Source organism: Monosiga brevicollis, genomic scaffold (assembly GCF_000002865.3).
Source record: "Monosiga brevicollis MX1 MONBRscaffold_2 genomic scaffold, whole genome shotgun sequence".
Taxonomy (NCBI): Eukaryota; class Choanoflagellata; order Craspedida; family Salpingoecidae; genus Monosiga; species Monosiga brevicollis.
Window position 1 is genome coordinate 1,586,276 of NW_001865039.1, and position 20,208 is coordinate 1,606,483.

Below are 20,208 nucleotides of genomic sequence, written 5' to 3' on the forward strand. Positions count from 1 at the left end.
TCCACAGGGGCAGCTTCGTGCACCGCCGGCCGGAAAGAGACAAAGCCCGAGAAACTTTTGCTGACAGAGGGAAAAAAGAAGAACATGACGTCAGATAAAAGCTGCTTTTCAGCAGTATTCAGTTGAGGTTTGAACCCCAGAGCAGCTTCCATCGCTTTCACACATGAGCGCGTGATGGGGTAGACGTGCACTTTTTTTTCTCCTCCCTCAAAACCGGTCAAGATGGGTCGCATGCACACTCCCGGCAAGGGTATCTCCCGCTCCGCTGCGCCCTACGTGCGCACCGCCCCCGCGGTAAGCCTGCCCTGCCAATGGTTTGCTCCCTCGTAGTGCGCTGCCAATTAGCCATCACCGGCTGCGCACCAATGCTCAAGCCTGAGCAGCCGGCCGCTGTCACCGGCGCCTGTTCGTGCGCGCACGCTGACCCTGTGTTCCTCGTGGTGTTGTCATGCACCCCGTGACTTGTCGATTGCAGTGGCTCAAGAACCTCTACGGCTCGGACGATGTCAAGGAGCTGATCTACAACCTTGCTCGCAAGGGCATGACCCCCTCCAAGATTGGTAGGCACTTTTGTCGATGAATCTGCTGTTTCCGAATCAGATTTTGTCGCCGCTCTTTGCTGCCGGATGGACATCAAGAACCCGTTTTTGCATCTCCACCACGTGGTCTTCCATGAGTTCCCTCTCCCTTATTGGAAGACGGTGTAATCATGTCGGCCATGTTGTTGTTGGACATGCGTTTTGCGGCTAAAGATGCTTCCTGATGACACGGGAGTTGGCTCCATCATTTGCATTCAGATAAACATGCTCTGGGCCTTCTCTCGGTTGCACCCATTGTTCACCTCCTCAACTCCCGTCAAGTGGAGGAGAGGCCTGGTGGTACTGGCTCTGCGGCTGAGGTTGTGCTGACGATTCCGGGCTGGCTTCGGACCGGAGTGGGTTGTTGCGTACGTCCAGCCCCTTGACCGGGCCGGCGTACGTACTGCTTGCTCCGTGTCGACCATGGGCCAGCACCCCGTCCCAGTGACAGTCCGTGCTTGACATAGCACATGATCATGCCTGCCCTCCATACCTGTCCTCATTCTTCTTCTTTTCTCTTGCTCATCTTTCTCTTCATCAAGAGGATGGGCGAGGGTTGGAGAAGATTGTTTGGCTGGCTTGGTTGGTAGCAGTTCATGCGGGTTTTGTCGAAACTGGGGCGGGTGCAAGGAAATAAAAATGGATCCACAATCAAGCAGCATCATACCGGCACTCGAACATGCTCCAGCAGCGTGACCAGTCGTTGGGCTAGGACACATGGCTGTTGAGACTGATGTATTCTCCTCCAGTTGTGTGTCCTTATCCAGCCCAGCGACTTGAGTGTTGTTCTGGTTCATGCTTGGGTGTTTGGTGTGACGTATGCCTTGTTTGTGTGCATCCCTCGTCAATGCGAATCGTACCTGTTGACCCGCCGTGTACGAACATTTGTCTTGACTTTGGGCATAGCATGGCCTTGATGCTTTTTCATCATGCTCATGCTTCTCCACTACTCCTCCATCAGAGCCGAGGTAACTCATCCTCGTTCCACTTGATCTTTCAACTGTTAGGTGTCGTCCTCCGTGACTCGCGTGGTATTGCCAGCGTCAAGTCGCTGACCGGTACCAAGATCTTGCGTATCCTCAAGGGCCGTGGTCTCGCCCCCGAGCTGCCCGAGGACCTGTACTGCCTCATCAAGAAGGCCGTCAGCATGCGCAAGCACCTCGACAAGAACCGCAAGGACAAGGACTGCAAGTTCCGCCTCATTCTTGTCGAGAGCCGTATCCACCGTTTGGCTCGCTACTACAAGGGCGCTGGTGTCATCCCCCCCAACTTCAAGTACCAGTCTGCCACCGCCTCTGCTCTCGTCTCATAAGGCGTGCCTGCCAGATGCGGCTGACTCCGGTGTTCCAGCTACATGGGGTTCGGCGCCAGTACTTTGTTGCTTTGTCATTCGCACCGTGCAATTTTGGGTTGTTTTCTTTGACACGCCCTTTTTGTGTCTTTGACGCCTCGCGTGCAATTGACCGGCAATTTTATTTTTCAAATCATTATTTACTCTGACACTTGCTCTGCTTAAAAAAAGTAAGCGGTCACGCATGCGATCATTGAAAGAATGAAAAAGTCTGAGTGAGATCATCAGTTTAAGAAGGATACGCGAAAGCATCAGGAGCGCATCAGCGCTTGATGCTGCACGAAGGCCGACATCAACCTTCAACGGAAGCTTAGGTATGCTTTACTCAGTTGTGGTTTGTCTGGGAAAAAAAAAATTAAGAAAAGCATTCATAGGCAGGCACAACTGGACAAGAGGATAACAAGCGCAGGAAAGACGCGCACGAACGACAGGCACAGCGACAAAAGCACAGCTTGCAACGACATGCAGTTTAAAAACAAAAAAAACAAAGAGGACGAAAACTAAAAATGGCGGGGCAGGGCGAATAGGACCAATCATTCCCCTCCCAACCACGAAGCGAGCAAGGCATCTTTCTTAAGAGTGTAACGCAGAGAAACCTCTCGACTCCTTTCACCAGTACAGGTTGCGTGACAGATAGCCTGTTGGAGAGCAGTGCGGAAAACATGAGTAGGCGGGGCGATCCCCAACTGGACTTGAAGGCGGGCTAACGCACCGCCGATGGCGGAGAACCATCCCCCATTCTGGTTCTCCGAGCCAGAATGCACAACAGCTTTGCGGTCAGCTTCAGGGTCCAACATCTCATGCTCATCCAGATAGTCGGGCATCGGCGCGTTTTCCTGAAAACAGCGTTTGGCACCGTCGGCGTCAGAAGCACGGCCATGTCATCGTGTCAGGCACGGCTCTGCCGTCTTACCTTGTTAAATTTGGAAGGAGAGGCACCAAACGAAAGCATCACTTCTTGTCCATCATCATCGCGCACAACCTGACGAGCGGCCATGCCAGTATCGGCCACCGCATCGCACAGAACCTGGAAAAGAAACGTGCCCACGATGAGCGAGCGACAGGGGAGGAGCAGTCGTGCACTGTTTTGCAGTCGGGTCAGTACCCCACCTCCATTTGCAGCCAGTCGCGCACACGAATGGTGATACGAGCTGTCTTCATATCAAAGGTAAAGCTAACGACGCCCTTGACTTGCAGAAGTCGCTGCTCAAGGGCGTTGCGGCTGTATAAATCATTGAGCCCGTCAATCTGCAGCACAATCGTGCGAGCCATCTTATTGATTTTGCCCTTGAAGAATCCATTGTGCACAGGCGTTTGCATGGTCGCGAGCAGTTCGGGCTTGCCAGCCATGTCAAAGGTCGACAGGATAGCGTGAGCCCATTGCGAGAGTTGCGGCGCGCTGGAGGGGCTCTGCAGCAATTTTCATTCTTCGTGAGTCACGAGCAGCGCTGCGTGTTCAGCGAGAGAGTTGGCATTGTGGTTCAGGCAAGAGGCGGCAAACTCACGCGAACAATGGCACGGAGGCTGTCAGTCAGGCCAAGGCTTTGCTTCATGGGCTCAAGATTGTCCTCGCACAGGGAGAGGTAGTAGAGGGCTTCAACAGCAATCTCCACCACCGCAGGCTCGCTGTCCAAGCAAAGGATGAGGGACCCAAGACTGCCTGCATCCTGTCAAGCAGGGCCCATCGTGAAGCAGCGGCGCGTCAGAGGTTTGATGAGTTTAGCAACAGGTGGCAGGGACTGGCCGACACGTTGAAGCACCAACCTGGCCAATGACGGGGCGGTTCTTTGGTTCACGCGCCAAGTCGCGGAAGTTGGTCACGACACCGAGGATATCCATGTTTTAAGTCGGTAGCCGTGCAAGGATGCCAATCCAGGCAAGGTACTTTTTATTCTCTTTCTATGTCACCGCGTAGCACGGGGCTGGTGTGCGTGGGTATGGGCAGCGAGCTTCAAGGGGGTGCGGCACGATACGGGCATGAGCAGCAAATTGCCTGAATGGTGATCGTGTCGCTCTCAATTTGAATTTTCCCGCCCGTCAAGATTTCAATTGTTTTAAACGCAAAAGTTTGGAGTTCAATAGTTTTGAGCCACAACAAGCTTTCCCGCGAAAATTTGAATCATCCCGGTTTGCTGCGCAAGTTTGCCGGCAAGCGCGCACTTTCTACGTGCGGCCTGGCTGCCTCCACCGTTCGCCGCCCTTTGTCAGTCAGAGTCAGCCACCATCCCATCGCTTGGCAGCGTTAGGCGGGCAACATGATGCTGCGTCCCTTTCCCGCCCCGGTACGTCACAAAGCGGCTGAACCGGGTCATCTCCCTCTCTTGAACGTGCCGTGCCGTTGCTCACAGCAAGCCTTGGTCACCTTCTCAGGCCCCTGGCGAGTTGGCCACTGTGCGCCAGTACCTGAGCCTTCTCCGCCTCTATGGCCGCTTGGCGCCCAACAAAAATCCAGCTCGTCTTCGCTCGCAGGTTGGCTCCAATTCACTTTGTCTGCATTGGTCTTCGACCGCCAAGTATTGAACCTTTCCACGACTGCTCGCTTAACAAACTCATGGGCTGTGTATGGGCGATCACGATCAAACCAGATTCCTGTGCAAAAGCACCTCAACGATGGAGATGAAGAGGACGCCCTGCCTTACGTGCCCACTCTAGCCGACTTGGCTCGGGTGCACGCCATTGAGAACGGGCGGGACAACGTCGTGTATCGTGCCTCGCGCAACGACATGCTTACACACCTGGATCGCCTCGCTGCTGCCAAAGCGGATGCTGAGGCAACTTCACCTCGTCGTAAGTCGTTTTTGTCAAGCACTTGTTGTTCAACCCAACAGAAAGGGGCTACCAAGGAAGAAGAAAGAAAAAAAAAAAGACAGAGACTCGAACCGTCGAGCCTGCTCACGGAAACGAACACCATGTGGGTGCACCGGCAGGCCGCGGCCCGGCGATGATCGAGCCTAGCACACCTGGACCCGACTTGACGCATTTGCAGAATGAACTGCTGCGCCTTAAGTCCATGATTGCAGATGTCGTCGTGCGCCAAGATAACATGCACGCCGGTGCGTTACAAACCTGAATCCGCCTGTGCTTTCCCATCAACTTCCACCACCCCTACCTCAAGTCACCTCTCTTTTGCTTGCTTCAATGCGCCTTGGTGCTGTTAGCCTCTCCTGTGGCCACCGGTGTGCCGGCTCCGCCACCGCCTCCTGCACCCATGATGGCTGCGGGTGTCCCACCACCACCACCACCTCCTCCCATGATGGCCGCGGGTGGCCCACCGCCGCCTCCACCTCCGGCACCCATGCCAGGAGCCCTCTACAAGGCCCCGGCCAGCATTTCAGAAATCATCAAAAAGGTTCGTGCACACCAGGCCATTGGCAACACCCACAGTCTACCCTTCAGCTTGCCGCTCGGGACTTATCAAGCGGCTTTGCATTCTGGTCAACAGAACCGCAAGGGTCAAAAGGTTGAGTCCAAGGAGAATGAGCGACCTTCCATGGCGGATGTGCTCAAGGGTCTGGGCTCAGTCAAGCTCAAAAGTGTTGATCGGTATGCATTCCCCACAGCCGTCCACCCCCAATCTCGCCTGCGTCGGCATAGCATGATGCTTTGAGCTCGCCTTGATTTATTTCATCCTTTTTTTTTTTTTTTTTTTTGAATTTTTTTTTTTTTATGTTGAGCTCATCTGACTCTCATCTTTGTTTTGGGCTTTGGCTTTGGCTTTTGCTTTTTTTTTCAAAGGTCGCCTGGTGGAACTCCGACTCAACGCCGAACGTCAGACGATTCTGCGGGTGGAGACCCAGCCAGTTTGATTGCGGCTGCACTCAAGAAGAAGTTTGCCAACGCCAACTCACAACGTGGTATTGACTGGGACGCTCATGAGCGTGAGATGACCGAGCGCAAACGCACCGAAGCCGAGAGCAAGCCCGCGTTTGGGCTCCACATGCTCCGCTCCACCAACCGCTCTCCCCTCAGGCCAAGCAATAGAGCCAATACGCAACACTAAGCTTGAGCCAGTTTGCAGCTTGACCCCCTTTCAAGTTTTCCCAGTTTTCCTTTTCGTTCTTTGCGCTCCAGTTTCCAACCTATTTCTTCAGATTCTTGAGTTGTGTTTGCTCAGCGCCGTGCCTTGGTATAAACGTTTCATATGTCCCTTTTGGTGTTGTCCAAGTGCGTGAGCGCCGTTCGCACCCCTAGACGTTCTTGTTTTTTCTTTTCCCAGACAGCTTGTCAATCCGTCTACTTTGAAATTCGACAGTTAACGCAGTGTTTTTTTTTTTTTCCGCATTGCTCAACGTGATGAGATCTCCCAGCTCTGCTGCTGTGGCAGCAATCATCTTGTTTCAAAATCATCCAACTGTTTTCCTTCACTTTTGATGGCCCATCAATTGTTCTCCAGCCAGCGGAGAGAAAGGAAGTGGGAACATACAGATTGAATAACAAGTGACTTTACAAAGACAACAAACAACACACCACAACGTGGCAGGCCCCCTCAACAGCACCGCGCAAGGTCGCTTGCTCCACCATGCTCGCACCAGGCAAGCAGGTGGCTTGAATATACAACAAAAAAACAACAAAACAGATGAAAAGTTTCATGATGAATGATGCAAACAGGCAAAGGTGTCAAAAGACAGACCAAAAGACCAACAATTCACGGCACGGTCGACTAGATCTCAGAAGTGTCAAACGTTGGAACGCCGTATGCGGCTACGTGCTACAAAACAAAGCGCACGTCAAAAAGTGGCGAAATTTGGGTCAAGCAGCCTAAGCCTGTCCATGCCCTCCTGTCTTGAGCATGCCAGAAGACAACAACCGGTTGCACTAACGTACCGCATCCCAGCCAGTGGGCTTGTTCCAAGTGGTCTCGTTCGTCTCCCGGTTGAAGTAGTACGGTTGCTTGGAGCTGGGATCCTCCAGCTGACACCAAGAGAACTGATGATCCCGATCATTCACCCACAACACAAGTGGGCATGCACGAGATACAGAAAGATGAGACGAGGCAAGGTGCAAAGGGACAGGCCGCTTGCGTAAGGTTGTTTGCATAAGGCGTACCGAGGGCTTAGCTGCGAGCGTCGGCTTGGCGGGCAGCGCGGGTTTGGCAGGCAGGGCAGGCTTGCTGCTCGCAAGATTGGGCTTGGTCGGCAGGGCAGGCTTGCTGGTCAAATTTGGCTTGTTGGGCAGGGCCGGCTTTTGGCTCTGAAACTGGCCTTGAGGCTTGGCAGGCAACGCGGGCCGCTGGGGTGGAGTGGGCTTGCCAGTGTTGATGGGCTTGATGGGTACCGAGGGGCGTTCCGCTGGACGGGGGCGGGCAGCCGCCACGGGGGCCGGGTTGCGGGCCAAGGGCTGGGGCTCAGGGGCGCTGAAGGCAGCAATGCGAGCAGCGACAGCCCCGTTTGCTACCGGAACTGCCTCGGGCACTGGCTTGCTTGAGGGCAGAGTAGGAGGCAGCGAGGGCCCTGTGGTCTTGCGAGTAGGCTTGGGCGGGGGCACACCTGCAAACGACTTGTTGGCCACCGTATTAATCGAATCCGCGGTCGATACGCTGTTGGTGGCATAGGGGCGGATGTTGGGGTTGCTCTTGTCGTGCGCCGTGGGGGCCTTGGTGACGCTGACGGCGACACGGTCCTGGCGGCGGCGACGCTGATAGACGACGCCGAGCGCAACGGCTACCAAGCAAACGATCAGAACAGCAATAATGATGCCGGCAATGGCGCCGCCACTCAAACCGCCACCGTTCTTGACGCGACCCGCAGCATCGCGGGCCGAGGCTACGCTGGCGGCTTGCTGGGTCGTGTACAAAAGCTCTTCAGAGGGGCAGTCGATATCGGTTGCAATAACGGCCAACTGTTCAGGGGTCATAATGTGGATGCGCTTCTCTGAGCAAAGGGTGCGCTGTGCCGGGCGGCCCACGGCCTCGAGAGCCTTTTCCGATACGAGCTTGAGGGAGGCATCGGTGACGCCACCCAAAATGGAACCCAGTTTGCCAACAGTGTCAGCATCCCACTTGGCAGGGTCACCAAAGGCCTCGACGGCCAGATCACCGAGCGCATTGAGCTGGCTCGTGTTCCAACGGCTCTGAGAGCCAAGGAACTCGACCGCCTCGACAAAAGTGGTCGTGGTCAGATTGCGGAGGTGCAGGGGTGTGAGGCCGACCACCACACGGTTTAGACGCTTGACATGCGCGGCAGTCCAGCCACGAACGCCATTGGCCGTGTTGAACAGGTTGATGGCTCGCTTGACGATGCACTCCAGGCGGTCCGTAGGCATGCAGGTGATGTTTGCCACCACGTCCAAGGCCTCGAGCGACATTTGGCCAAAGTCGGCCGGGGACAAGCCGCGCAGGAGTGAACCCAACTCCTTCCATCGCGCCGTATTCCAAGTTTCAGTCTCCCCAAAGAGAACAAGCAGTCGAGAACCGATCGCTGCCCACTGCTCAGCACAAAAATCCAGATCAAGAACGGGGACCGTGATGGTGCTGCTGCATGATGGCTGTACCGCAGGGCACGTGTGTTCATCGGCATACTCGGCGGCAGCTTCTCGGAGGTGTTCGATGGCCCCAGCAGCGATCGTGCTCAAGTCGCCAGTGCTCAGAGCCTTGGCCAGCTGGCCAATATCCTTCCAATCCGCAGCGTCAAAGCCGGCAACGGCACCATGCAGGCGCACGATGGAGCCACGCAGCTGCAACAACATGTTGGATGACCATTTTGGGGCCGTGGAGGCCAAAGCTGTGAGCTCGGACGAGGTGAGGTCATTCGCTTTGGAAAGGATAAATTCAAGGCCAAGGTTGCCCAGCGTGACCCAGTCGTCCTCGGACCAGTCGTCCATCTGTCAAGTGGCCCGGAATGCAAGACAAAGCGAAAAGACGTCGTGTGTCGCAAGGTGAGATGACCGAAAAAATGACATGAACATCAAAACCACCGACGGGCACACAACAGTATGGCGTTGGTGGAAGCAAAGAGCTTACGTTACCCAACACGTTCTCTGCAACCTCGAGCAGCGTGTCGACCTGGTCAGCGTTGAAGCCCGCAAGGTCAGCCAAAGCATACAGGCTATCCGAATCAATGTTGGCGAGCGCTGAAGTGGTGAGCTGCAGCGCTGCCTGGCCGAGGAGACGGAAATCTTGGGCAGTCCAATCAGCTGGGTTGCCTCGCAGGGCTTGCACGCGCTGCAGGATGGCTTGCAGCTGTGCCTCGTCGAGGTCCAGGCGCTCGGCCAAGACGGCAATGGCTTCTTCGGGCAGCTGTTCAATGAGGTCCTTGGTGGCAGCCAGGGCTGCGGCACCGACCCTTTTCCATTCGTCAGCACTCCAAGCGGTAGGGTCACCCAGCAGCTCGGTGGCACGTTCCAGCGCAGCTTGCGCCTGGGTGAGATCAATGCCGGTCAAGTTGCCGAGCATCTCTAGACCATCCATGCCGATGGTCTTGATGACGTCGGCGGTAAGGCCGAGTGCAATGTTGCCGAGCCGCGTCCACTCCTCCTTACTCCAAGCGTCGGGGTCGCCCAGGAGGTCGATGGCACTGGCTAGAAGGGCCTGGGCTTGTTCGACATCCAGGCCAGGAATACGGCCTAAAAGTTGAAGAGCGGCAGAATCAATGGGCAGGTCCCGGATCTGATCCGCCACGAGACCGGTGCCAAACTGAGCCAGCGCCTGCCAATCCTCTTCCGAAGCGTCACCGTCGGTAAAGCCCTTGATAATGTCGACACCGGCTGCAGCGATGGCGGTGATTTGGGTGAGGTTGGCGCCGATGGTAGTGCGGGCCAACTCATTGAGAGCAGACGAGTCATCGAGGGATTCCAAGTCGCCCTTGGCCAGACCGACGGCAACCTCGCCCACAGAGCGCCAGTCGGCAGCGGTCCAGTCTTTGACGACGCCAAAGGCGTCAATGGCCTTTTCGGCAAAGGCCTCCACCTTACCCGGGGGCATGCCGGTGAACATGCTGATGCCAATGACAACGGTCTTAAAAACGAGATCGTCAATCTGACTGATGTCACCCTTGGAAAGACCCACGATGATGGAGCCGAGTTCCTCAAAGAAATCAATGTTAAAGCCGGTCATGTCAGCAATCTGGCCCACAACGTCCAGAGCCTTGTCGGCGATGACGCTAAACTGGGAGGGGGACCAGCGCTTCTCGCAGCCAAACTCTTCGAGTGTTTGGCGGAAAATATCCAGAGGCAGGTTGTTGAGAAATTCGCGGAGGTTATCCACGGTAAACTCGACGAGGCGCGAAATCAGGTGGGTGACCTGACTAACAGTCATGACAGCCACGTTCTTGAGGTAGGCCAGCACTTCCTGGCCAATTTCAATCAAGTCGGCGTATGTAGCCTTGGCAAACTCGGCAGCGTCCAGTACGAGATTCTGTCGAGGGAAATGGGTCAAGAGCGGCGTGAGCGCGCGCGGGGGATGGGCGGCTAAGGGTCCGCGCAAAGTTTTCGAGGCTGCTTAACAGGACACGCCGGTGTGGGTCCAGAGCGTGGTGCGGCGGCGCGCGGTGATACTGACCTGAAGGCGATCGGGAAGGGCCTCAAATTCCTCCTTGATGGTATCAATGACACCACCAACGGCATCACCCACCGCGTCACCGACATCGTTGAAAAAGTCACCCACATCCTCCACCGCCTAACACGAGGCGAGATGAATTTGAGTGTAAAGAACTGACTGCAGCTGGTGCCAGGCATGGTTGGAAGCGAGGGCACGAGCACGTACGTCCTTGAGAACACCCCAGCGGCGCTCGCGATCAGGCGCATCGCACACGTCATAGCAACGACCCTGGCAAATGCCGTAATCCCAAGTGCCAACACACACGGGGCAAAAGTGGGAGATGGACTGGTCGATGATGCAGCTGGGGTGGCCATCAATAACAGTTCCCGTGTCGTTGCGGAAGCGGCATAAGGACATGCACTTCAAACCAGAAGAGGACAGGGAGGCGGCATCGCTAGTAGGAAGTAGGACCGCCTGAGCAAACAACACCGCCACCAGAGCAAGCGATGCACGCGCCATGGCGACAGACTGCAGAGGAAGGCCGAGGGTGGTCGAGTCGTGGGAACACCCACAACAACGCCTGAGGAAACCAAATCAAACGCGCAGATTTGCATAAGACCACAGGCAAGGACAATAACGGCAGCGGCAAGTTTCCGCTGCGCAACTCGTGTCACGCCGTTCTGGAGCGATCTCAAAGCAGCCCTTCAACTCGACGCGCATTCAAGGGCAACCCCTGTTTGTAGACAGCTCTGCCACTCCCACACGAGAAATGCATTCACACAAGTCACCAACGACTCCCTCAAGTTGTGTCTAAACCAGTCCCAGTTCGATCGATAAACCCAGTGGACCCGATGGACCCCGCTGCCCTTTTTTTTTCATTTTTTCCTTTCTCTGATCCCTTTGAAGTTGATATGGCAGCGTCTCCAATACCTCTCAAGGGGGAAAAATAGCATTTCCACGCCAATGCCAATGACTCTTTGGTCTTTCTTTTGTTCGTGGTGTGGGCGGGAAAGCTCTCTTGTCTCTCTCTCTGTCTCTCTCTCTAGCAGTACGATGCAACACGTTGATGTGGCGTGTTATAATAAGTGTTTGGCTTGGCGGGGGTGAGGGGATGTGACGCATGCAGTCTCTCAGTCTTCTAGTCTTGGACGTGACTAGGAGGGACGATCGAGACCACCGCCACCACCATAACCTTGTCGTATGCTCTAGCCTTTCGAGATAGCAATATGCTCGACGTCTTGATTCATAGGAAATGTGAAGCCTGATTGAGTTGCTTATGAATTTCGACAAATCCAAGCGTTTCGAGTTTCACGACGACATACGGCGATCTAGTGCAAGCTTCCGACGGAAGCGTCGACACACCAGCGACAACATAGTTCGAGTATCATTCCGTTCAACTAGAAACAGCATTCATACACCAAGCAAATTCCGGATCGCTTTCCACACAGGCAGTCGGGACGAGTGCAAAGCGGTGCCACGGATAACACACGCAAAAAATTCATATGAATGCACACTATGCAACTCCCAAAGAGTGTGCCGAGACTAAACTTGCGGCTCGGGCTTCTTGGCATGGGGGTGGAAATTGAACTTGGCATCCTGTGGCACTTGATCGTAGGTTACGAGGCTGCCGAGGGGGTGGAAGTGGAGTCAAAAATGGAATCACAAACATTGGACGTCAGAATTGTTTTGCTTGTCGGGCGACCGATTGCGGCCAGCAACAAGCAACGGCTTTGAAGCAGGTACATACTTGATAATGTCATCAACGCAATCGTTGGTGCAGTTGCTGTGGAACATGTTCGGATAACCCTTGATGACGAGTTGCTTGCCGGCCTGACCAATTTGAGACATGGCGAAGGTGAGATGAGATGCCAAACGCCGCTTTCACACACCACACGGTGGGAACGCACCTGCTTCATGGGTTGAGCCCACTCGTACCACCCACGGAAGGCGGAGCGAACGGGAACGTAGCCATCGCCCGTTTCCGGCACCGGGTACTGCATCGTCATGTTGGGAATGTGCAGGGGGTTGGGCTTGAAGTCCTTGTCGTACACAAACTTGCCTGCACAGGTGCCACCCGGAGAGATGGGTGAGCTCAGCGAGTAAGAGGGGTAAGGAGGAGAGGGATGGTAGACGAGACAGACCGGGAGTTGTGAGGTTGTAGCCGTAGGGCATGAACGTGTTGACGCCGGGGTGAGCGAGGTTTTTGAGATCTTCATCCTCTACAATGGCGTTCATGCCTTCAAGCTTGCCTTCAAAACCAAGGTCCTTCATCAACTGCGTCATGTCATAGGCCGTGTAATTGCGACTGGGCGTCTGCACCAGCACGTCATCCTTGGAAAACGTATAGTTGTGTTCTCCTGTCAAAAAAATAAAAGGAGAAGAAGAAGAAGAAGGAGAAGGAGGAGAAGAAGAAGAAGAATGAGAAAAACGAAAAACGAGAAAAGCAGGACGTGTGATCGTCAGGCGAGGACAGCAGGCAATTGGCCGCTGCGTTATGGGTGCGCAAAAAAAGTAGCAGGGAAAGCCTACCAGGGCGGGGAAAGATCCCAAAAATCGACCAGACTCGCGTGGCCGCGATACGCACAAAAAAGCCTGGTTCGCCATCGGGATCCTCAGACCAGCCCGAAGCCAAGGCCTCGACGGGCAACGGCGCACCGGCCCAAATGGGCGAAATGGCCACAAACCTGGTCAATGAAGCCGTTTGACACGCCAAGAGCAGAGAGGCGGATAAGAGATGTCGCTGTGCGGTGCGTGGGCAAAATGGTATGGGCACAAAAGACCGCAATCAAATGCAGCCTCCGTCGTGCGCGAGACAGACCAGGAGATGTACTGGTCCTTCCATGATTGGGGCATACGGTGCAAAAAGGCCAGCACAACTTGTGGGCCCCACGAGCTGGTCCAAAGGACGACCTTGGTTTTATTGTTGTCATTGTATTGGTTCTCCACGAGAATACGGAGTTCGTCATAAAACGGCTCAAGTGAGGCCAATGGAAACCGCCAGTCGTAGTGGGTGTCAATGTTAGCAATGTCGGGCCAAGGATCTGTGTGCCATAGAGATGAGTGTGCACCAACATCCGTGACTTGACCGAGGGAGGGGGGCACGATACATGTGGGTGGCTACGTGGGGTTGCAGCTGGGTGTGTGCTCGCAAATTGGCGTACTGTCTGTCTCTTCGACGGTATTTGTGAGCTCCTTTGAGCGGGCCTGCAAGCCAGCTGTAACTGAAGCCTCAGAAGGCATGAGGCCCGACCAAGAGGTTTCACCCTGAGTGACAAGAGTGAACACCAGGTCAAGTGGGTGAGGTTTGCTCGTCGGCAGCTAGGATACCTCTGAATGCGACAAGGTGATCGTGCCTTGCGGTTATGGAATTGGCCGTTGCTGTAAAAGTTGCCGACGTTTTCCAGCCAGCAAAGTGTATCATTCAAACCCGTGAAGCTGGGAATTGGCCACATGGTGCCGCCCCTACGAAACAGATGTGATTGCCAAACCATGGTAAGGTGCTGCATCGTCTGCCATTGGCTTGTGCGGGGTGAGATGCGTGGTGGGGGGGCGCCGGCGGCGGTCACGAACGTCACGGTTTTTGGGCAATGTGGCACCAAGGTCGGGGCATCTGTGAGGTTAAAGTAAAGCGATGATCCCGCATAACCAGGAATACCCACAATCGGCAGCGTGGGCACCGCTGCCGCCCCGCTCACCACCAGGACCAGGCCCAACACCAGAGAGTCCATCATCAGCGCCATGATCCTTGTGCCCCCCGCCTCGTTTTCAATGTCGTGTCAAATGTACAAAATGCTCTCATTTCGTACATGTGCATGTGCACACACAAAACGTGATACGAATGTCATCATCATCACCACTGATCACTCCTGCTGACGAATGAAGGAGGGGGAGAATTTGTTGTTCAGAACTGTTGTTGTCGACTGGGACCCGAGATTGAGTTTTCTTTCCTCTCTATTGTTATGGGCATTTCTGAGTCTGCTGCGACGCGCCGGCCCAATGGACGCCTGGAATACGCGACATTGAACGTTCAACCCCAAGCCGGATTTTGGGCAGTAAAGCTCCAGCTGTAGGAGGAAGCCACACGCACGGAGCGTCATTTGTGGACGATGCCAAGACCATCTGGCTGGGGAGCTTCATTTTTTCAATTTGAGCAGGAGCAGCAGTCGGATCATAGGCTTAGAGAAGAAACGGGATGAGCGCCTTGCGCTGCTTCGGGTATTCTTCTTTGAACTTCTCCAGGTACCACCTGTGGCGCAAGCAGTATTGCAAACCATGAGCAACCGGCGATCGGAAAGCTCATGACAGCAGCCAATTCGGCGCCACGTACTGGTGGTGCTGCAAGGCACGGGGGCCAATGTTGCAGGCCGTGAAGAGAGCAAAGGACAGCGGCACCAGGGCATTTCCCGCAATTGCAAAACCAGCCCATTCCAGCATCTCGCCGAAAAAGTTGGCGCCCGAAACAAACTCGAACATACCACCTAAAACCCCCGACACGGGCAAAGGAAAAAAAAAAAAAAAAAGTGGGCCATTATCACACGGCCAGAACACCCCATCGGCCAACCAAAAACAAGCAGGAGGGCACCCAACGCACCGCGCGGAATCTTGTAATCCTTCTCGCCCGGTTTGCGCAGGTAGATCAGGGTATAGTCTGAATGCAAATTGACAAACAATCCCAGTCCAGCCAAGACCATGCCAATGATGAATCTGTGGAAAGGTGGCGTGACCACGCGACAGATGAGAGCACAAACAAGGTGGGGCAGGGGGGCGTCGACGCCGGCCGACCGGTAAGCGCGAGGCAGTGGACGCGGCACATACCGAGGGCTGGTGGCGTAGGCATCATCATACGCTTGTACACGCGTCAACCAGGCCGTTTGAATGTATCTGCAGTTGTATTTGAGCTTGTGAATGGCGGTGACTCGGGCTCTTTTGTGATAAGCGGGCGGCGCTTTGTGCGTGTGGTTCTTACCCATTGATCGTGCAAAAGAAAAAAGCCATGAGCATGATAAGCACGGGGGTGTCTTTGCCTTTGAGAAAGAGGGGAAAAACAAGGGTGCTGTGATGGGGTCGTACAAAACACCCAGGTCATCGGTGAGCTTTTTGAAATGGTGAACCCAGGGGACCCCAGACGACGAAACATGCGCGGGGGACGTACCGATGGACGTAGTGGAAGATGAAGAAGGCAAATAGGAGGGCGTTGGGCTTGTTGGTGATGACATTGGCATGGCAATTCCAAAGGTTGAGAAAGCCCATGAAGAGACACGGCGATTCCTGCAAAAACAGACAGATGAGGTGATGTCGGGGCCACCATGGGAAGCGGTGGCATGTTATTTATGGGGCAAAGGAGGGACACTCGGGGACACACGGGGACCCATGGAGACACACGGGGCCAAAAGGGGCCAATAAGCCAGAAGAGACGCTGATTTGTTTCGATCGATGCCAACCAACCTGAATGATCCAGGCCAGCTTGCCGTTCATGTTGAAGCCATACAGCCCCTTGTTATCGTCAACGTAACGCCCGTAGGCAGCTCTTGCCCCACTCAAAAGGGCAATGACCGTGGGCACGCCCGTCACCGCAACAGCCAAGGCCAGCCACTCGACCAGATCACGCTCAGGCATGGTGGCCAAGCCCAAGGCCTTGAGGGCCAGGTACAACATTTTGCTTGGGCTAGTTGCGCTAGATGACCCCATCAAGGCACCAAGAAACAAGGTCAGCCAAGGCAGAGTCGGGAGGCGAGCAAGTACACACCCGCCACCCCAAGGCCAGCAAACCAAGGAGGGACCAGCCGAAGCAAAGATGCAAGTGACACTGGCAGCCACCTCCTTCTCTCTGACACTGCCAACACCCTCCACCCCTCCACCGCGTCTACAAACCTTCACTCTCTCTCTCTCTCTCTCCCTCACACGCACACGGCAAGAGTAAAATTCCACTGCGCTCGGCCCTCAATCTGTGTGTGTGTGTGTGTGTGTGTGTGTGTGTGTGTGTGTGTGTGTGTGTGTGTGTGTGTGCTTCCCGACTTTTCCTGGAGCCCTTCTTTTGTGAGAGAGAGAGATTAGAGAGAGAGAGATTGAAAGAGAGAGATTTCAAGAGAGAGAGAGAGAGAGAGAGAGAGAGAGAGATTTAAAGAGAGAGAGAGATTCAAAGAGAGAGAGAGAGAGAGCGAGAGAGAGATTTTGAGATTTAGAGAGAGATCTCGAGAGATTTAGAGAGAGTGAGAGAGAGGTTTTGTTTCGAGAGATTTTGAGATTTTGAGAGAGAGAGAATTTGATGTGGTGCACTTTGTGCAGAGGGGCGGGACGGCTTTAGTGGCGGCGGAGTGGGTAAGGGTCTTCCTGGGCTGGGCTGGCGGGAAGAGAAGGGGTGGTATGGTGGCAGGGTGCTGGTTCTGCTTGGTGGTGGATAGAGGTGACGGTGGCAGCTGGATGGTGATCAACGATCATGGCAGCCACGACAATGGCCGAGTGGGTGGGCAAGGAGGACGGATGGGCAGTGTACTTGACACCCGTGGATGCCCATTTTCTGTCTTTGCCAGTGATTCAACGCGCCACCGATTGCCAGAGAGCGGCTGGCTGGGAGGTCGTGCACGCCACTTGCTGTAGCTTTGCTCCCAGCCCCATCCAGTCTCAAGCCCAGGATGACCCAAGGCGTCACGCCGTGGTGCTGGAGCAGGCCTTGCCCATATTGCAGGCTGCCGTTCTCAAGGCAAGTGACGGTGACTTTGTTCTACCCGACCAGGCCGAACTGCCCGTCATCGCCGCTGTTCAGACCGACTGGATGTTGGCTGCACCAGAATGTTTGGCCCTTGAAACTCTTGGTCAGACAGCCGAGGCGCTCGGACTGGTCCACGCGCGCCGCATGGATCGGTTGCATTTCACGCTCGGTTCAAGAGCAAACTTTACCGAGGCAGACGTGGAAAGTTTCCGGCAAGCGCTGCGGTCCTGTCGAAAATGGTCTTTACAAGTCGCTCGCTGCGCGCAAAGCGCCGACACCAAGCGCGTCACAGATATTACACTAGAGTTGCCGCTGTATCATGCCTAACACAGCGCTTGTCGCCGATGCTGGTGTTTGCATCAGGGCCTGCCATTCCCTTCCGCAAAGGCAATTGCCATTCATTCTAGCTATGGCTCATTTGATTTGTCCCCATTCATTGGATAGTCTCAAGTGCCCGAACGATGAGAAGGCTGCCGACCGTGCTCAAGCCAGCATTGCGCGACAACGTGCAACAGAAATTATTCTGAGGTGCTCAGTGCTTGGATGCGTGTCGTTCTGCAACAGTGAATTAAAATGACTCAATAGGTTGATGCAGGGGCCGAGGCCGGCCGAGCAAAAGGAGACAAACACACAACAATGAGTGAGGCTAGTCACATTCACAAAGGAACCAAGTGCGTTAGCAGCTAGTCAATGTTGCCAGGTCCTTCAAGAAGTGCCACCACGAGCAGGGAGAGTGGATAAAAGGACATGATAATACAAGCATCCAGCAGCGTGTGGATGCGCTTCATGGCCATACCGACCATCGCGACCTGAATGAGAAGAATGGAAATGGTTTCGGCAGAGAATTGCCAGGCCAAGTTTTTGCAATACACGAGAACAAGGAAAATGCCCAAGCAAAAGGTGTTGTTCATGATGGCCGCGCCCTCCAGGGTGGCCAACGAGATGGCCATGGTCTTTTCCGTCTTCTTTTGTGCATAGTTGAAGGCTGCAATCAGTTCACTGGCGTTGGATGCCAGCGGGGCCAGCACAAAAGCAATGTAGAACGGCTTGATGCCCGTGCGCGTGCCAATGTCGTTCAAGACATCCACCTAACGCCACGCCAAAGTGATGAGTCTGTCGGCAGTGCCTCAACATGCTTAGACACGTGGTTGGCCTTGGACGCACCATAGGGTCGGAGAATAGAAGGACCAAGATGGTACCAAGGCCCATCATCCAGGCGGCACGCAGCAGGACCGCACGCTGCTGTGCCTCTGGCGTCAAATGCTGAAACTCCTCCGGCACCTAAGTCGTGATTGCGCAGAGAGTCATTGCGCCAAAAAATGAGTTTGAATGCCTCAGGAAAAAAAGCACGGGAGACGGTGGTCTGTCGCCCAGGCGCTCACGTCTTCCTCCTCCTCCGCGCCGTCATCGTCGTCAAGCGAGTCATCATCGTCGTCAGCCATCTCATCACCATCCACAAAGACGTCGTCGTCGCTGGCTTTGGTGGTTTGAATTTGGCCACCCTTGTTTTCCTCAGCCTGTTTTCGCACGGGAGGCGTCAGACACACTGGCAGCGGATCATGATCACCGTCGGGCTCTGGATGGAGCCTGCGGGCCGTCGGCGCCTACTAACCTGGCTCAGCTGTTGGATGTACTTGAACATGGCTTCGCTGAATTCCTCAAAATCAATCGAGCCTGAGCGGTCCGTGTCCATCTCGTCCATGAGGGTGTGAAGTTGATCAGGCTTGACGCCCTCGTTCAAGTCGCTGCCCACAGCAAAGCCGTCGCCCCCACATTCACGTGTCTTGTGAGATTAGTCTTTGAGAGAATAGGTTGTCACGCCCTCGCTCGTCAGCACGGTTTGTCTCGTACGTACCGGAACAACAAGGCCAGTTCTTGGGCATCGATCTGGCCATCGCCGTTGATGTCATATTTCTTGAAATAATCACGTAGAAAGCCCTTGAAGCGAGCGCTTTCGTCGGCAAGCATCAGCGGCGTGGTCTCACTGTAGGAAGCTCGGCGCATGTCAAGCACAAAGGCTCCTGAGAGGGTGATGAGGCGTTGGCCAATGGCATCACGCGTGGCCTTGTCCACGGCGTCGTCGATGTTGGCATACTTGACCTGATAGATCAGGTAGCCCACAAAGGCCACCAACGTCATGATGAGGCCACCAAGAGCCCATGAATGCTCGATTTCGGCCTGTCGCGAGGTGCGGTCATGGTGGGAGAGGTCGGTGCTGAATGCCGGCCCTTGAATGATGAGGTAGATCTACCAATGGGCAGGGTCATCCAGTGAAGGTGCAGAAAGATGGCCACGAAAGGGCAGGTCACCACCACATAATCATGCTCAACGCAACAACAATAGGGTAGGAGGTGGGAGGCATGGAAGGCGCAAAGGCCGCACCAGGCTCGTGCCAAGCATGATATAGGCGGTGGTACGAATATCGTGGCGCAAGGCGACGCCAGTCTTGGTCAAGGCGGGAAAGCCGGTGATGTTCAACTTTTTCCAATCACGGCGGCCACGCGGCTAGTAGATTCAAAGTGTAAGGCGCCAGACGGGGCCATTGCGACGTCAGGGTGCGGCAATCACAGTCAAGGCGGCGAGAGGAGGGGCGGTCGGCTGCAAAAAAGCATACCCGCTTGTAGTTGCAGCGACCATTGTGCACATCGACGCGGCCACCCAGTACCGCCAGGAACCAGGGGAGGGTGAGCAGCATGATGGTGGAGCCCGCGAGCGCACCAACGCCAACGGCCACTTGGTTCTGTGCGTCCGCGCCCAATCCCGAGAAGAGTACAATTGCTATTGTTTAAAGCAACAATCAGCAGAAACATTCTTGAGGAGGGACGTCCCGGTAGAGCATCACACAGGAATGACGACAGACTGAGGGGCGCAAGGGCCACGGGCGAACGCACCGCCATCAGGGACGGCCCCCAAAATCGGGAGGACCACAGAGCCCACAATCCCTGTGACGAAGCAGAATATTCAGGCATGTTAGAGGATTTCTGCACACAAAGCCAAGGTTGCTCGAGGGTACAGGGAGCAGAGCGCTCGGTGAAGGCGTCAGACCTCGCATGGATGGGACCAAGAGCAAGAGCTCGGAACCATCAGAAATCAGATT

General features: G+C 55.0%; 7 protein-coding genes across 7 annotated transcripts; 2 read left to right on the plus strand and 5 right to left on the minus strand.

Annotated features, from left to right (window-relative positions):
- Positions 1–222: 222 nt before the first annotated feature.
- On the plus strand, positions 223–1,890 carry MONBRDRAFT_35536 (uncharacterized protein; the record flags this gene model as incomplete). Its single annotated transcript, XM_001742185.1, has 3 exons — positions 223–294; positions 476–560; positions 1,586–1,890. The coding sequence occupies 3 exons, from the start codon at positions 223–225 to the stop codon at positions 1,888–1,890; spliced, it is 462 nt and encodes a 153-aa protein (XP_001742237.1).
- A 648-nt stretch (positions 1,891–2,538) lies between these two features.
- MONBRDRAFT_35537 (uncharacterized protein) lies at positions 2,539–3,768 on the minus strand (the record flags this gene model as incomplete). Its single annotated transcript, XM_001742633.1, has 6 exons — positions 2,539–2,567; positions 2,642–2,765; positions 2,843–2,956; positions 3,040–3,339; positions 3,435–3,596; positions 3,694–3,768. 6 exons carry the CDS (start codon positions 3,766–3,768, stop codon positions 2,539–2,541), a joined length of 804 nt encoding a protein of 267 aa, XP_001742685.1.
- A 416-nt stretch (positions 3,769–4,184) lies between these two features.
- On the plus strand, positions 4,185–5,929 carry MONBRDRAFT_35538 (uncharacterized protein; the record flags this gene model as incomplete). The annotated part of the gene is made up of 6 exons (XM_001742186.1): positions 4,185–4,211; positions 4,300–4,398; positions 4,515–4,716; positions 4,857–4,982; positions 5,088–5,472; positions 5,665–5,929. The coding sequence occupies 6 exons, from the start codon at positions 4,185–4,187 to the stop codon at positions 5,927–5,929; spliced, it is 1,104 nt and encodes a 367-aa protein (XP_001742238.1).
- Positions 5,930–6,744: 815 nt separating this feature from the next.
- On the minus strand, positions 6,745–10,921 carry MONBRDRAFT_5062 (uncharacterized protein; the record flags this gene model as incomplete). The annotated part of the gene is made up of 4 exons (XM_001742634.1): positions 6,745–8,748; positions 8,888–10,279; positions 10,424–10,540; positions 10,628–10,921. The coding sequence occupies 4 exons, from the start codon at positions 10,919–10,921 to the stop codon at positions 6,745–6,747; spliced, it is 3,807 nt and encodes a 1,268-aa protein (XP_001742686.1).
- A 1,023-nt stretch (positions 10,922–11,944) lies between these two features.
- Positions 11,945–14,142, minus strand: MONBRDRAFT_22180 (uncharacterized protein; the record flags this gene model as incomplete). The annotated part of the gene is made up of 8 exons (XM_001742635.1): positions 11,945–12,026; positions 12,150–12,232; positions 12,310–12,461; positions 12,544–12,759; positions 12,932–13,086; positions 13,221–13,443; positions 13,564–13,666; positions 13,891–14,142. 8 exons carry the CDS (start codon positions 14,140–14,142, stop codon positions 11,945–11,947), a joined length of 1,266 nt encoding a protein of 421 aa, XP_001742687.1.
- A 436-nt stretch (positions 14,143–14,578) lies between these two features.
- On the minus strand, positions 14,579–16,018 carry MONBRDRAFT_13728 (uncharacterized protein; the record flags this gene model as incomplete). The annotated part of the gene is made up of 7 exons (XM_001742636.1): positions 14,579–14,648; positions 14,730–14,880; positions 14,994–15,106; positions 15,218–15,283; positions 15,369–15,455; positions 15,555–15,670; positions 15,848–16,018. 7 exons carry the CDS (start codon positions 16,016–16,018, stop codon positions 14,579–14,581), a joined length of 774 nt encoding a protein of 257 aa, XP_001742688.1.
- Positions 16,019–17,794: 1,776 nt separating this feature from the next.
- MONBRDRAFT_13838 (uncharacterized protein) lies at positions 17,795–18,199 on the minus strand (the record flags this gene model as incomplete). The annotated part of the gene is made up of 1 exon (XM_001742637.1): positions 17,795–18,199. A coding segment is annotated over one exon (405 nt), but the record flags the coding sequence as incomplete, so codon positions are not given.
- Positions 18,200–20,208: the final 2,009 nt, after the last annotated feature.